Source organism: Ochotona princeps, chromosome X, assembly GCF_030435755.1.
Source record: "Ochotona princeps isolate mOchPri1 chromosome X, mOchPri1.hap1, whole genome shotgun sequence".
NCBI classification, from domain to species: Eukaryota; Metazoa; Chordata; class Mammalia; order Lagomorpha; family Ochotonidae; genus Ochotona; species Ochotona princeps.
Genome location: NC_080865.1, coordinates 104,445,697 through 104,462,040, shown reverse-complemented (window position 1 = coordinate 104,462,040; position 16,344 = coordinate 104,445,697). Strand labels below are relative to the sequence as shown.

The 16,344-nt window shown below is 50.0% G+C and overlaps 1 protein-coding gene across 4 annotated transcripts; it reads right to left on the bottom strand.

Moving 5' to 3' along the window:
- Positions 1-10,622: 10,622 nt before the first annotated feature.
- On the bottom strand, positions 10,623-16,109 carry HMGB3 (high mobility group box 3). 4 transcript variants are annotated; one of them, XM_012930741.2, is made up of 6 exons: positions 16,075-16,109; positions 15,575-15,680; positions 11,880-12,034; positions 11,533-11,672; positions 10,983-11,157; positions 10,623-10,785 (listed from the first exon to the last, which is right to left on the bottom strand). In XM_012930741.2, exons 2-6 carry the CDS (start codon positions 15,618-15,620, stop codon positions 10,645-10,647), a joined length of 657 nt encoding a protein of 218 aa, XP_012786195.1. In that variant the 5' UTR covers positions 15,621-15,680; positions 16,075-16,109; the 3' UTR covers positions 10,623-10,644. The 4 variants fall into 4 exon arrangements, with proteins under 4 accessions (XP_012786195.1, XP_058514368.1, XP_004598600.2 ...); XM_058658385.1 differs by having other exon boundaries at positions 15,575-15,639; XM_004598543.3 differs by lacking the exons at positions 15,575-15,680; positions 16,075-16,109 and adding an exon at positions 13,999-14,220.
- Positions 16,110-16,344: the final 235 nt, after the last annotated feature.

Sequence of the window (16,344 nt, the reverse complement as noted above, 5' to 3'; positions counted from 1 at the left end):
GAGTCCCAAGTGGAGGAGGCAGGAATCAAACCCTGATACGGCATGTAGGCCTCCCAAGGAATGACTTAACTACTGCACCAAATGTCTGCCTCTAGGTTTCATTTACTAAGTACAGTATGGTGTTTGAATTTATATGTATACATCCCACCATTTACTTTTGACAATTTTATTCAGCTATAATCTGCATTCCATGAAATGCACACATTTAACTATATTTTTTTTAGAAAATTAAGAATCATACAACTAACATCACCATCTAGCTCAATGGTTAGACAACCCCAAAAGAAACTTTGTACCTATTACCCCTCACTCCTCATTCCCCCTAGGAACTCCCAGCTCTAGACAAACAGAGACATTTAGTGTAAATGAAATCAATTGTAAGAACCTTCTTTGCCTTAGCATAACTATCTGAGGGTTAGCAGGTGTCAGTATTTCATTCCTGCTTTTGCTTCAAAACTGCCGTCCTAGGACTGTAACACACCTTATCCATTCTATCTCTTGGGATTTTCCCATTTGCAGGCTATAAAGAACAATATGCGGGCCCGGCAGCGTGGCCTAGCGGCTAAAGTCCTCGCCTTGAACGTCCCAGGATCCCATATGGGTGCCAGTTCTAATCACGGCAGTTTCACTTCCCATCCAGCTCACTGCTTGTGGCCTGGGAAAGCAGTCGAGGACGGCCCAATGCACTGGGACACTGCACCCACGTGGGAGACCCGGCAGAGGTTTTGGTTCCCGGCTTCAGATCAGCACAGCACTGGCCGTTGCGCTCACTTGGGGAGTGAATCATCAGATGGAAGATCTTCCTCTCTGTCTCTCCTCCTCTCTGTATATCTGACTTTGTAATAAAATAAATAAATCTTAAAAAAAAGAACAATATGCATGGACATTGGCATGCAAGAATTTGGTTGGATATTTGTTTTCATTCCCTTTCAGTGTTTGTGTGGGAACGGAATTAATGTATCATGTAATCAGTCAGTGTTAAACCTGAGGACTGTCCAAACCATTTTCCACTATGACTGTAGTGCTTTACATGCCCAAAGCAAGTATCAGCGTTCTAATTTCTCCACATCATCATCAATACTCGTACAGGCTTTCTAGCCTGTGTGAAGTGGCAACTTGCTACAGTTCTTAATTTACGTTTCCTGATGACTAATAACATTGAGCATCTTTTCATGTGCTTATTGACCACTAAGTAAAATCTATCATTTGAAAGACGGAGTTACAAAGAGACAGAAGGGGAAACAAAGAAGAAAGATCTGGCATCTGCTGGCTTACTACTCAGATGGCGGCTATACCTGGGACTGGGCTGAGCCGAAGCCAGCAGCCTGGAACTCCATCTGAGTCTCTGGCATGATGCCAGGGGCCCAAATAACTGGACCATCTTCTGTTACCTTTCCAGAAGCATCAGAAAGGAACTATAACAGAAGTGGAACAGCTATAACTACAACCAATGCTTACATCCCAGGCAGTACCTTAAACCACGGCACAATGCTGGCCCCAGTGGCAAGTTGTGAATTTAAGAAATGTGAGTCTTGGGATGGGTGGACATTTGGCATACTAATCTAAAGTACTTGTATTCAATATAATAGTACTTGGGGGAGAACTGAGATGGCAGCATAGGGTAAGAACACGTTTAAATGGATGGAGAAACATTACCCATCCATTTAAGGGCATATTCCAAGAAACAGGAGAAGACAGAGGGGTGCCTGGTGACTAACAAAGCAAAGCAGTGGACACAATGGTGCAGTGTTGCCGTGATTAATACCCCAGCATCGTTGAGTGAGTGGTGATCTGAATCGCAGCCGCAGCTGGAACTCCACCAGCAACAAAGTGGGAAGAAATGTTACCCAGGAGCTCAAGAGGTAAACCCAGACAAGGAACTTCTTGTATTGCTGGTCTGTTTGATTTAACCAGGAGCAGAGACAGAGCAGCAGATCCCAGATGGACAATGCGAGAACAGGGTGGATTTCACAGCCCAGTCAGCCCCTTAGAGCTGAGCTGGGTGCCATTTTGTTTAAGGAGGCAAAGACTAGGGACAGTACTGTGCATACACTGAGCTGGGAGTGAACTCATTTCTGACTCAGTGAATTGCAATAACGAGGCATCCTGCAGGTTCCATCCAGGGCAGGTACAGGTAGCCCTCAGACCTGACAGCCAGAAGAACTCCAGCAGTGACACATCAGTTACAATTTTGTATGGTAAAGGCTTTAAGACTGCAGGGATAACAGTGAGCTGTACATGCACTGAGCTGGCAGCAACTCAGCTCAAGTGCATTGCACTGTTTCCACGGGGGGTGGGGGGAATATCAACTATGGCATATCAGTCAAAATAGGTCCATGTGGCCCAGACCTAACAGACAACAGGTTCTGGCAAGATTAGCACCACCAACAACTTGGCTACAGGACACCTGGTGTCTCCCTAATCCTGGGACCTGCTCCAACCGGAAGTGGGAGAAAGGTTGTACAGACAACACTGCAACCTCAGCACGGTATCACAGGAGGTGGAGAGTGGTGAGCCAGGAGCTGGGGCTACAGAGACCATTGTGGAAATCTAACATAAGAACCCAGACCGGGAACTTGCTGGAGGTTGTGGCACAAGTGGCTGCAAGCAAAGAGCTGTGTACCAATGACAATAAGTAAAATCGCACTGCAGACCTGTGGGAGACACAGCTTAGAAACCTGCCCCAAGGAGAAGACTCTGCTAACCAGTACAATGACCAAGAGCAAAGGAAGAGACAAAGGCACAATGAATATTGCTGAGGACTCCCCTGCAAAGCAGCAAAACCATATGCCAACGTCAGAGTTAACTGAGGAAGACATCGAGAAAATGGGGCACACAGAATTCAGAAAGCTCATTTTAAAGCTTCTGATCAACATGAAGAAACACGTAAAGAAGGTGTTCAAGGAATTCAAGGAATAATTCATGCAGGAAATGAATCAAATGAAAGCTGATACATTAGAAAAGAAGAACACAGTGTAGAGCAAATGAAAAGCACAATGGAGAGTCTCCACAATAGAATGAAGCAAGCCGAAGAAAGAATCTCAGAATTGGAAGATATTTCCTGTCATCAGGGGGAAGCAAACAAAAAGCTGGAAGCAGAGCTGGATCAAGCAAAAAAAAAAAAAAATTCAAGAATTGAAAGACAGTATTAAAAGGCCAAGTACGAAAGAATCTTGATTGAATTTGAACTGTAATACTGCATCAAGGTGGAGGAATCCACCAGGGGGGAGGGGAGGGGGAGGGGCGTGGGGGGATTCCCAGAGCCTATGAAACTGTCACATAATGCAAAATAATTAATAAAAAAAAAAAAAACAAGAAAAAAACAAAAAAAAGAAGAAATGACAGTGAGATTTTGTCTTCAAAGGATTTTTTTTTAAATTTTTTAATATTGTAGTGCATAACATTTGTCCTAATTAAATAAATTGTGATTATGGATTCCTCAAAAAAAAAGGCCAAGTATCAGTATCCCAGAAGGTGCAGAAAGAAAAACTGGTTTTACAAATATATTTAATGAAATAATAAGAGAATTTCCCTAATCAGGAGAAAGAATTGGGAAACAACATCCAGGAGAGACACAGAACTCCCAACAGGGTTTGAACAAAAGCAATCTTCACAACGACATGATCATCAAGCTCTCTTCAATCGAACATAAGGAAAAGATCCTTAAATGTGCACGTGAAAAAAAAATCAATTGACATATAAAGGAATGCCAATTAAACTCACAGGAGATCTCTCACAGGAAACTCTATAGTCAAGAAGAGAATGAAGCAACATATTCCAGATTCTAGAAGAAAAAAGTTGTCAGCCCAGGATAACGTACCCAGCAAAGCTTTTCTTTGTCTTTGAAAATGAAATAAAATTCTTCCACAGTAAAGAAAAGTTACAAGAATTTGCCTTAGATGGTCTCCCCAAGAAACCAGATAAGTTGAACTTATCTGGACAATAAGATGCTGGACTTCATGCTTGGTAGATACTTGCAATGAAAGAATTTCAACTGAATTTGAACTGTGGTAATGCAACAAGGTGGAATCCACCATGGCGGGGGGTTTGGGGAGGGAAGGGGCAAAACCTCAGTGCCTATAAAACCGTGTCACATAATGCAATGTAATCAATAAAAAAAATCTAAAAAAATTTGCCTTTTCCAAACCTGCCTTACAAAGGATACTTCAAGATGTTCTCTTGACAGAGAAAAGGGATAGCACCCATGAAAACCAAAGGCAAATGTGAAGAACATCCCAGTAAAATGACAACAGAAGACTAAACCAATGAACAACTCATTCCTAAAATGACAGGACCAAATTACCACCCATTCATATTAACCCTGAATGTAAATGGCTTAAACGCATCAGTCAAACATCATAGATTAGTAGACCAGACTTAAAAAAAAAAAAAACAAAACATCTATTTGTTGCCTACAGGAGACATATCTCAGCAACAAGGATCAGCGGAAACTCTATCTCATGGATTTTGATGTTTTTGTTAGTTTCATCTCTTCAAAATACTTTCTTATTAAATTCTTCAGTGACTCATAGATCATACAGTAGCATCATTTTCTTCAAGAAGGTTCTTGATTTTCTTTTTCATTTCTTCAGCAACACATTAGTCATTCAGTAGCATATTATTTAACTTCATGGTGTTGCTAATTTCTTTTTTCTTTCTGTTGCTGATTTTGTTTTGTGGCTTTTCATTTAAGGGAATGTATAGTAACTGTGTAACATAGATTATCATATCCACATGTGAGGATACAATGCAGTATGCATCTCTACTTCCAGATCAAGGATGGACTCCCAATGAAACTGTTTACTATATCTTGACAATAGGATGCTGGACTCCCTGCCACTGTCCATGCCTGCAATGATGGACATATGACTGTTTATGATGAGCTATACTATACTAATAATATAGGGGAACCCAGTGATGGGGGAGGGAATGAGGGGGGAATAAGGAAAATTTTAGGATCTATGAAACTGTATCATAAAATGATTATAAAAAATGTTTAAAAATAGAGTACTTAGGGCCCGGCGGCGTGGCCTAGCGGCTAAAGTCCTCGCCTTGAAAGCCCCGGGATCCCATATGGGCGCCGGTTCTAATCCCGGCAGTTTCACTTCCCATCCAGCTCCCTGCTTGTGGCCTGGGAAAGCAGTTGAGGACAGCCCAATGCATTGGGACACTGCACCCGCATGGGAGACCCGGAAGAGGTTTTGGTTCCCGGCTTCGGATCAGCACGCACCGGCCCGTTGTGCTCACTTGGGGAGTGAATCATCGGATGGAAGATCTTCCTCTCTGTCTCTCCTCTCTGTATATCTGGCTGTAATAAAATGAATAAATCTTTAAAAAAAAAAAAAAGAGTACTTGGATTTGACTCCTTGCTCTGGCTGAGTCTACCTTTCTGACAATGCAGACATTGGGATACAGGAGTGATGTCTCCAGTATTCGAGAGCCTTCCTAAGCTAGTTGGAGGACTGGATGAAATGCCCAGTGGCTGGCTTTGACTTGGCCCAGCCCTGGCCACTGCATATATTTGGGGTGTGAACTACCAGATGATATTTTTGTGTGTCTATCTGCATCTCAGATAAATTTTAAAATAATAAAATTCTGTGAATTCTTCAGCTTTGTTCCTTTTCAAGTCTGCTCTTGAACAACCTGGGTCCCTGGGATTTCCAAGTGAAATTTAGAAAGATCAGTGTTGTGGTGTAATGGGTTAAACTTCTGCCTGTGACACCAACATCCCACAAGTCCTGGTTGCTCTGCTTCTGACCAAGCTTACTGCTAGTGCTCCTGGGAAGGCAGCAAAAGATGGCCCAATTCATGCGGGAAACTCGAGTGGAGCTTCTGGCTCCTGATCTCAGATCATTATAGCCACTGGAGCAGGAAGCAGGAGATGAAGATTGATTCCTTCTCACTCTGCCTTTCAAATAAATCTCCTTTTTTAACAATTTGTTTATATTGGAAAGTCAGATATACAGAGAGAAGGAGAGACAGGAAGATCTTCCATCCGATGATTCACTCCCCAAGTGTCTGCAATGGCCGGAGCTGAACTGATCCGAAGCCAGGAGCCAGGAGCCTCTTCCAGGTCTCCCACGTGGGGGCAGGGTCCCAAAGCCTTGGGCTGTCCTCGACTGCTTTCCCAGGCCACAAGCAGGGAGCTGGATGGGAAGTGGAGCTGCCGGAATTAGAACCGGCGCCCATATGGGATCCTGGCACGTGCAAGACAAGGTCTTTAGCCACTAGGCTATTGCACTGGAGAAGAGACGAGACGAGGCGAGACGAGACGAGAAGAGAGAAATGTGGGGGTTGGTGCAGTGGCTTTAACAAGCTAATCCTCCACCTGCAAACACCAACATCCCATATGGGCACAGGTTCATTTCCTGGCTGTTTCACTTCCCATCCAGACTATCTGCTTTTGACCTGGGAAGGCAACTGAGGATGGCCCAAGTCCCTGGGCCTGTGCACCTATGTGCAAGATCCAAAACAAGCTCCTGGCTCCTGGCTCCAGATCAGCTCAGCTCCAGCTGTTGTGGCAATTTGGGGAGTGAACAAGCAGATGGAAGATCTTTCTATGTCTCCTTCTCACTGTTTTGCCTTTTCAATAAAAATAAATCTTTAAAAAAAAGGAAAACAAGTCTGTGGAATGAGCATGTTGATTTCCATGGAGGCCAGCCAGGGCCCTGATAGGAATCCGCTGCACCTGTAGATGGTTCAGCGCAGTTATGATAACAGGATTCCCTACCACGTAGGGTATGGTTTTAATTTGTTTCAGTGTTTTGCAGTTTTTCCCACATAAGTCTTGTAATTTTAATTAAGGCTACTCCTCAATATCTCATGCCTTTTGATTTCAGTGTAAATGGAATTATTATCTTAATGCCCAGATGGTTCCTTTTTGATAGAAATACAAGCTTGCATTTTGATGTTGTATGCTACAACTTTGCTGAAACACCTAAGTTTTATTTGGGAATTCCTTTGGATTGCCTATAAGCAAGATCCTAGTACATTCCCATCCGGAAATGTTTCTTTTCATTGCCATGTTGTCCTGGCTGCAACTTCTAGTAGAATGCTGAATGGCAGGGACAGAAGCAGGCTTCCTTGTCCTGTTTCTAAACTTAGGAGAGATCTCAGTATTGCATTGTCAGCTGTGAGTTTTTCTAAGTTCCCTTTGATTCAAAGTTGAGGTTTATAACATGAAAGTGTTGGATTTTATCAAATGTTGTGTGCCCACTTTTATTTTTTGGAGGATTTACTTGAAAAGTAGATATTGAGAGAGATGGAAAGAGTCTTCCATCTGCTGGTTTACTATCCAGATGGTCCCAATGGCTAGAGTGAAGCCAAGAACTTTAACTTGTCTCCCACTTGAGTGGCAGAGGCCCAAGGACATGGGCCACCTTCCCTGCCTTCCTAAGTGCGTTATCAGGGAGCTGGATTGGAAGCAGAGGAGCCAGAATTCAAACTGGTGCTCGCAGCATTACAGGAAGCAGCCTAACCTGCTACACTACTCCCTTTTTGACTATTGAATGACCAGTGCGTGTCTGTCTGTTATCAACATGATGTCCCAGCTGCCTTTTATTTTTTTTTAAGATTTATTTTTAATTTATTTGCAAGGCAGTGTTACAGGTGGAGAGAGACAGAGAACCTTCTACCTGCTGGTTCCCTCCTAACACGGCCACAACAGCCCGGGCTGGGCCAGTCTGAAGCTGGGTACTTCTTCTGGGTCTCCCATGTGAGTGCACGGCCCAATGACTTGGGCCATCCTCTGCTACTTTCCCAGACCATTAACAGGGAATGGGATCAGAAATGGAGTAGCTGGAATTTGAACCGCCACCCATGTGAGATGCTGGTGCTGCAGCCAGAGGTTCAGCCTACTATGCCAGTGTCAGCCCCATTACCACCTTGCTTTTAGAGCTGAAAATTTAGGAGAATGCCTTTGGGAGCGCTGGTAGGCAGGGCTAGCTGATGACACACACCCCGCTACCTCAGCAGTGGTCTATGGGTGTCTTGCGAATTGCCCACTTCTGGCATGGGGCTCCACAGCCAACTTCCCCTTTACTTCTAGAACCAAAAGGCAGATGCAGAATATCCACTCAGTAATATCAGTAATTCTGCTCTGCTGTCACACAGTGAGCTCCCTGCTTCTAGAACCCTGATTGTAATCAACCAGAGTCTTGGCATTTCAAATTGCATGCAGCCCACTGATTACTTTTTGGGCAGATTGATTAAGAAACTTTGTAACAGAAAAGGAATGCATGCAAGGTCCCCACATACATTTGTGACAAGGACACTCAGGATACAGACAATAGCTGCTCTATCACAGCCCGGTTCTTTCCAAAGGATAAAGCATTCTTCAAGAAGGGTGTGAGGGGGAGGCGGGCAGAGTGACTAGAGAGCCACCATTGTCCTTTGGATTAAAAGCAAAAACAAAACCAGAACAGGTTGGCTCTGCAAGATCATGTCCTCCACGCCCAAAGTAGCAAACTGAGCCCTAAGCCTTTGTGGCGACAAGACACTGGCAGCACCTGGGAGAAGCTGTGGCGCAGCATCCCAGCAGCATCCCACCGGCACAGCAGGCAGGCACCGGCTTGAGTCGGAATTGTCTGCTCAGTGCTTAAACATTTGCCCACACTTCTGCTAACCACCGTGGAACCCCAAGTTAACGGTCATACAACCTTTGCCCTCGCCTGATTGGTATACCTGTTAGCAGCACGTTAGAGGCAGGACTGAGAAAGCACAGCTGGCCTGGCCCAGCTCCACAGTCAGGGCCTGCTACAATGTGTCTGTCATGTGGCAACTCCAAAGCAGAATTCCAGGTGACAATGTTGTGGCCGAAACAGGAGGGGAATTCTGAACAGAATGCCTTTGGGGAAACCTCACCACCAAGGGTTAATTGTGTGGCCATCTCCCTCCCCACCCTCCCCCCACAGTGAAAACCAGAGGAACAGCTCCTTAGGATGGGAGTTGGCTAAGAGACCAGGCGAGGACCGGGAACAGTGGCCTCTAGACAAGCTCTCACAGGTTGTATGAGTTTTCTCTTGAAATTAAGCACATCCCCTCCTGCTCCCCCCAAACACCCACTTGTGCCTGTCTGAGCCAGACATGAGGTTGGATCTGTGCTCACGACACTAACAACTCATTTACAACAGAGTAGCTCCTGCTGCTGCCAAGCTAAGGTGCTTCCTCATCCCATCACCATGTGTCACTGTAGCCATTACTCCTGGGACCTGGCACAGAATGTTACACTACCCACTAACATAACCACTGAAGTACAAAACTCGCTTCCAGTTTCAGGACACCGAACGGCACACACCACTGGCATTCCTGGGAAGGCCATTTGTACCTGTCATGTCACACGTGGGGCCAGGAAGTGCTTGATCGTATCAGCCTGACATAGCTCAGAGGACCCTACAGGGAGCCTAGAATGTTCTTTGACGGTTTGGGTTTTGTGAAACAGGGGTAAAATTGGGAGGATTATCCCCAGGAAGCAGAACACACCAATGCTTACTGTGGTAAACTACACGTTCTGCTAGACACTGAACTAAGGAGCAGAGAAGGAAAAATGAGGCCTGTGGCCGGCACACACCACACACCCTGGAAGACGTGTTTGCTGTTAAGCAATGCATTTGGGGCACCAGGGTGAGAATCACAAAATCCGCCTCGACAGGAGCCAGTCCCGATGCCAACCACCAAAGATGTTCAAGAGCTGAAGACTTCACCTTGATGCCAGCCAGCCAAAGGCACGCAGCTGCTGCAACAGAGGACTGCGAGTCAGAAAAGTAGACTGCTGTCAGAGAGAACAGTTTTAAAAACGTAATACTGTTTATTTAACTTCAAAACCATTTGCGCATTCTAAACATACAAAAAAATAACAGAACATTGAAAAATGTGTAGAAGTACAGAAGGGCCTTGAACTGCCATTGCTGGCAGCAGCTCTTCGCCTTGCTCACACTGAAGAGTTCTAGAGTTTGTTTTAAAAAACAAACAGCTGGAAAACTACCGCACTTAAGTGAACAGAAACAAAAACCCAACCCTTCTCATGCCAGCTGACCCACCTTTATATCCACAGCTACGAATGGCAGCAGAATGCCATGTCACTATATACAAAAACAAGACAACCAGAAGTGAAATGGATGCCCACTGCAGTGTCAATGGGTCCAGCCTCGCAGTGCATGCCCTGAGCTTTGGCCCCTGCCCCGCTGCCTCAGCGCCACGCAAGGAGCATCAGGAGTTTGTCACCGTTGTTCTGATCTCTTTACAAACTATATGTACAGTTGGGAACTCAGGAGCTCTAGGCCGCAACCAGAGAGCTAACACGACCTTACACATTAAAGGAGAATGCCAGAAACATCTTGAAATGCCTTTGTTACGCCAACAGCAAAGTGCACAGAGTAAGAACACAAGAGTGCCTTTTCCTTTTTAAAAATGTTTGGAGATATGTACAGCTTTGATACAGTTTCAGGGTGCTTCACACACCCATGGCCACGTCAGGGCAACCACTGACAACTTCGAGAGCACTTCAAGAAAACTACAGTGATCGCACCGATTTGCTGTAATTAAACCTAATGAGGGCAACAGACCACCTCAGACAAGAGAGGCGCTGCTCACGACGCTCCCCTACGCTAAGGTATTCACAAGAAGACAGAATAACACAGTTGGTTTTTATTCATCTTCCTCCTCCTCCTCCTCCTCTTCATCTTCCTCTTCCTCCTCTTCATCTTCCTCTTCCACCTTTTTCCGGGCAACCTTGGCAGGCACCTTTGCACCATCAAACTTCCCTTTAGATTTATAATCGGCAACATCCTGGAAGAACAGGGACATAGTGCACGTAAGTGGAGACGCGCACCTGCCCAGGACCAGCTTGGCCAAGGGCACAAGCATGCAGCCCCCTCCCTCAGGAAAGCAAGTGGGGACGCAATCACAGCAGTTTGAGTACTGAGTCCCAACCTACAACTTGCCCATTCAGATGTAAGAGTTAACCGCTGCTCAGGGTGCCCTACCTTCTCGTACTTCTCCTTCAGCTTTGCTGCCTTAGTGATGTATGGCTGCTTCTCACCATCGCTCAGGTTGTTCCACATCTCACCCAGCTTCTTGGCCACATCTCCAATGGAGATCCCAGGGTTGGTGGATTTGATCTTGGGGCGAAATTCCGAGCAGAAGAGGAAGAATCCAGATCTTAGGAGGAAGAATTATGTAACATTAGATGAGAATCCACCAAAGTGGGAGTCTAACCAGAACCCCTCCCCCCGTTCCTGTGTGCCACACACCTCTTTCCATATCATTACTTCTCCATACATGCTACCACGGCCAATACTATAAAACTGGGGATTCTAGGTTTCCAATGCTTCGGAAATACACATGGTACTTTCCCAGTCTATGAGTCACGCACTCCCCCAGCCCCCAACCCCAGCTCAGCCGTAAACACTAAGGAGGCACAGCCTTTTAAAGCTCAAAGTGCAAAAGGCTTTTGCAGGAGTATCTTGACATTTTTGAACCCCAAATCTCTTTTTAGCAGAAGAAAATGCTTTATGTGCATTCCCAGGCTCTTACGGTGGTCTCTTAGGGGCATTCGGGTCCTTTTTCTTCTTGCCTCCCTTGGCTGGCCCATAATCCTTCATTTCCCGATCGTAGCGCACTTTATCTGCCTTGGCCATCTCATCGAATTTGGATTTCTCCTTCCCAGACATTGTCTGCAAAGAACAGTACCAGTGAAATCCCTCCCTGTAGTCCTAGATGAAACAGCTGCCACTTGACACAACGCACATGCCATTCTAAAGACAGGTATGATGGGTCCAACCAGAGAGGAAGAAAACGGCCCATGTAGGCTGACCTGGAATCTAACTAGCCCCCAAACGGGAATTCCAACCCAAACTTCCTGGAGGACACCTGATAAATACCTTCCACCTCTCAGAGCACTTCTTCGAAAATTCTGCAAAATTCACAGGGACTTCTGGGTTTTTCTTCTTATGCTCCTCTCGGCATGTCTGCACAAAGAAGGCATACGCCGACATCTTGCCCTTTGGCTTCTTGGGGTCACCTTTAGCCATCCTGACTGGAAAAAACAAAGAGGAGCCCACAATGAGGACCGGAGCACCAGGACGAACCACGCGGCACAGCCAACACTTCAAGTTCACACGGTTGCAAGGAAGCCCACTGCTGCCCACACGCAACACCACTGGCACGGCTAGAGGGCAAGGCAACCGGCTTCACTGGCCCTAGCACTGCACTTTCGACCAGCGTGAAGTGCGCTGGTTTGCAAGTTACTTCTCCAGAGTCATCAACTTGTCCAAAAGAAGCCACCCAAAGGGGGGTGTGCTGCTGGCGCTGCTTTACAGAGCTCCCCAAAAGGGGAGAGGCCACGGCCGAACACTGTGCTCTGCCAACACGGGCTGCCTGCAGATGTCCTGTATACGTTTCTGTTTTCAAAAAAGGCAAAACCCGTAGTCACCGCGCTTTGCAAGCTCCAAACAGGAGACTGGGAAGAGCACTACTGCTGATGCATTCGGGGCTTCTGAAGTAGCCTGTGCAACAAGGCTGAGCTGGAAAGAAGCAGGTAGCTCACAGTGTTACTTCAAATCTGTCACTCTGTCACTGCCGAAAGGGGGAGGGTTAGCCGTGCGCAGCCACACTGCGGAATGCAGCTGCAGCCAGGCACACTTTCTGCAAAGTTTCCCAACACAAATGCAGCTGTGCATGCCATCGGCCCTGCCGCCTCCCCACCCCCTCAGCTTCCCGCCATCTTTTCCTTTTCCCACACCCAAGGTCATCATGCAGAACTAAAGCATTCTGCCAGGCAGCCACTGCCTGCCACTGCACTGCCTAAGAGCCTCGAAGCAGCAGTCCAGAGGGTAAGGGCATGGGCACCGGGGAACCCGGTCGGCAGCTGGCAGCTTGACTTTGCCCCGCGTGGGGTCACACGGACACCTATAATTCACCTTCCATTTTGTCAAAAGCCTGCTGATGAAAGAAAGTGCCCCTGAAATCCGCCGCTGCTCGCCCCGGGGGGCGTACGGGGCCGAGGGCGGCAGCGGGGGCTGTGAGCCAGGGGTGTGGGGCCAGGGCGCCTGCAGCCGCCGCGGCAGGGCTGGCGCCCGCCTTGCTTCACAAGCCCGCTCGCTAAAATGGCTGATTCGCGCGCGGCCGGCACAGGCGTCGGCAGAGGCGAACAAAGCGGCCCGGGTCCCGCCGCCCCGCCGGCCCCCGCCCGCCCGCCCGTAGACCGGCCCCCGCCCACCCCGCCCCGCCCCGCCCAGGCAGCCCGGGAGCGCTGGGGGCGAGGGGGGGGTCCCGTGGACCTCCCCGCCCCCCCGCCCCCCTCCCGGCGTGGGGCGCACTCCTTGGGATAACAAAGGCGCCACTGCAGCCATGACGCTCCGGGCTCCGGGGCCCGCGGTGGCGCCCCCGGCCCTCCTCGCCCACCGCCCGGGGATGCGGGATCCGGGAAGCGGGGCCCGCGGCGGCCGGGAGCTCCAGCTGCCCGCTGCGGCCGCCTCCCCGCCCGGTGCCGGAGCGCAGCACCGTGCCAGCCATGTTCACGGTAGCGGCGCCCGGGCGGGCGGGACTCGAGCCGGGGGGGCGGCCGGCCCACGCCCCCCTTCCCCGGCCGCCGGACGCTCCGCGACGGCCATGTTCATGCAGAAGCAGCAGCGCAGCCCGCGGGCCCGCGCGGCCACCGACCGAGCCCAAGCACGAAGTTTTGCCGCACCGCAACCTCGGCCGGGCATCGACTGTCCGCCGCCGCCGTCCCGGGGCCGGGGCGCCCCGACCCCGCCCGCCCCGCGCCGGCCCTCCGCAGCCCGCTGCCCGGGCGCACCCCGAGCCCCGAAAGCGGGCAGCGTGGCAGAGGCATCTCCAAAGTTGAAACACCTGAATTATTTCTTCTTGTCTGCACACCTAACGGGAAGCCGGGTGAAGGGGGCGGGAAGGGCGAGGGCAGGCGAGGCGGCGGCGCGTGCAGGCGGCGGCGCGGGGCGCAAAGTTGTGCGGGCGCTGCGGCGGCGGGCGCCGGAGACGTACCTGTATTGTTCGCTCGTCCGGGCAGCACAGGGCACGACGCGCGGCTCAGCGCTCCCCAGCCTCGCGCTAGCTGCCTCCACGAGAGCCGCCTGATTGGCCAGCGGGCTCCGCCGTTTAAAACAACCTCCTCGCCCGGCCATTGGCTACGGGCCTCATGCATATTAAGCAGGCGCGGCTGCCTATTGGGCGCGGCCTCTGGGATCATTCATTCGAACCCAACAAGCCGCCGAGCCAGGTGACGGAGTCGAGGTGGATGAATACTAATACTGTCACGTGCTCATCCGCCGCCCCCCAGCCTTGCCCTCCCAGAGCCGAGCTGGACCCTGAACTTTCGGAGGTGGCCCGGCGATTCCCAGAGGTCCCGATCTCCGGCGTAGGAAGGGCAGGTCGTGCTTCGCCGCGCTGCCCTCTGCTCCCTCCGAGCCGCTGCTGCAGTGCTCCCGGTCCCGGCCTCTGGCACCCACTCAACGCCCTCATCCTGGAAACCCTCCCCCAGGGGCAGATTACAAAAGCCGTCGGCTAGGCGGCAGCTGGCTTCTTGATAAGCCGGTGCTGGACACCTGTTTCCTCGCCTAGCTCTACCGGTTTCGGCCCTCCGATCCTCCTGCCCACCCGCTAGACTGTTTCCCGCTGATTGCTAGGACCGGTGTATTTACCCCTACAGTTGCGGAAACGGTAACCTGAAAGGAAAACGACTTAGCAGGAACGGAGAAACTTAAGCTTCGTGGGCAGGGAGGAACGGCTTCCCTCCTCTCTGGCTCAGTTCAGCATCCATTCCCTCTACCGCCCTGAGACACTTTCTAGCAAAGAGTAAAAGTGATTGGATTGAAGCAGTGAATGAGTGGGGTCTGACTTGCTCCACTTTACCCCTGCGCAGCGGTTTGCCTCCGCAAGTTGCTTCTTTGGGGGATTCAGAGCAGTTTTTCCGAAGTGTGTGCGATATGTGTGTGGTGCGTGAGCACACCCGCGTGTGGGGGAGCAGTGGCTCCTTTCTAAGGACTGTTGGGAAATTCACGGGCCTTTTGTCGTTCAGATCACTTGCAGGCGTTTCTGGAATTTAGTAAGAGGGAGAGATGGTCAAGGACGGGAAATGGCCTGTGTGGTGTGAAACAGTTGGCTAGAGGAAGCAAATGGACCATTGGAGGCTGATGTTGCCTCAGCCTTCTGGAAAAGATAACAGTGAACCCTTGCTTCTTTGAAGTACCAGGAACTTCCTGTAAAAGGGTAGAAGAGAAAGGGTGAGGCCAAAGGACAGGCTCAGCGTGCTGGGAGGCCACGCTGGGCAGAGCAGCCAACCTCAGTCGGCCCCGGTGGTGGCCTAGGCGGTGGCCCAGGAGGGGCTGGCTGGCCGCAGCTGCGCAGCCAGTCTACGAAGTGGACGGAAGCATCACAGACACAGGTGGCTGGCCGTCCTCTGGGCAGTCCCAGAGGCTCCAGCTGGGAGAGACGAGAACAGGATGGAGGAAAATGGAGGCCCCGCGGCCAATCACAGTACCCATACACCACATGCCAGAGCTAGGCTTCCCCCAGCCAGCCACCCTGCCCTCCTCCCGCCCCAGGACACCTGCCCACATACTTCGAATGATGAAAGGTGGAATCCTCATCTCAGGCGGTGTGGCCATCGTTGCTCAACAGATGCTGCTCTTCAACTGAAGTCAGGATGCGGGGCGTGAAGCTTTAAGCTGCGGTGGCCATCACAACCTCACAGAACATGTCTATGACATGGCTACCACCATGTCATGCAGTGATTGCATGGCTCCCTGCTCTGCCCTGCCCTTCTCCCACCCACTGCATTTAGTCTGTGTCCTCTCCAAGCCTTCCTCCAAAGCCTGCTTGGCTTTTGAGTGCTACTATCAGTGTGAGCGGCTCCCCATCCCAGCAGAAAGCCTCATAGTTCAATGTCATGGACACATATCAAACACTTACCAATAAATACTGGAAGGGACATGAGGTGAAGGGCTAGGGGTGGAAGGCAGGCAAGAGGCAGGCTTTGGGTGTGGCTCTGACTTCCTGCCATGCCCTTTCACCAATCACATCACCTATCCCAGCCTCAGTGTTCTGTCTCGCTTTACGCACCTGCTCCACGCTGCTGGTGAGGACGCTGCTGGAGAAAGTGATAGAGGTCGGCTGAGGGAAGACTGGAGGCTGGGGCTGGAAGGCAGAAAAGCGGAGAAGTTAGGCGTGCCCGAGGGTTGAGTGTCTGCAGCCAAGGTCAGAGCCTGGGAGCTTAGGAGGAAGTCTAGCAGGAGTAGGCAGGACCATCCAGCTGCCTCCAGAGTGGGGGGCCACAGTCCTGCCCTCAGGGGAGAGCACTGTGACCTCACCAATCCCAGCCTGGCTCAGGAC

What these genes read in the sequence shown, in the direction of transcription:
- HMGB3 (XM_004598543.3), bottom strand. Translation starts at nt 14,203, where the DNA reads ATGATCCCAGAGGCCGCGCCCAATAGGCAGCCGCGCCTGCTTAATATG. An exon ending in CGGACGAGCGAACAATACAG is followed by an intron (nt 12,035 to 13,998) that starts GTACGTCTCCGG and finishes TGTTTTTTCCAG; the next exon opens with TCAGGATGGCTAAAGGTGAC. An exon ending in TGAAGGAGAAGTACGAGAAG is followed by an intron (nt 10,786 to 10,982) that starts GTAGGGCACCCT and finishes CTGTTCTTCCAG; the next exon opens with GATGTTGCCGATTATAAATC.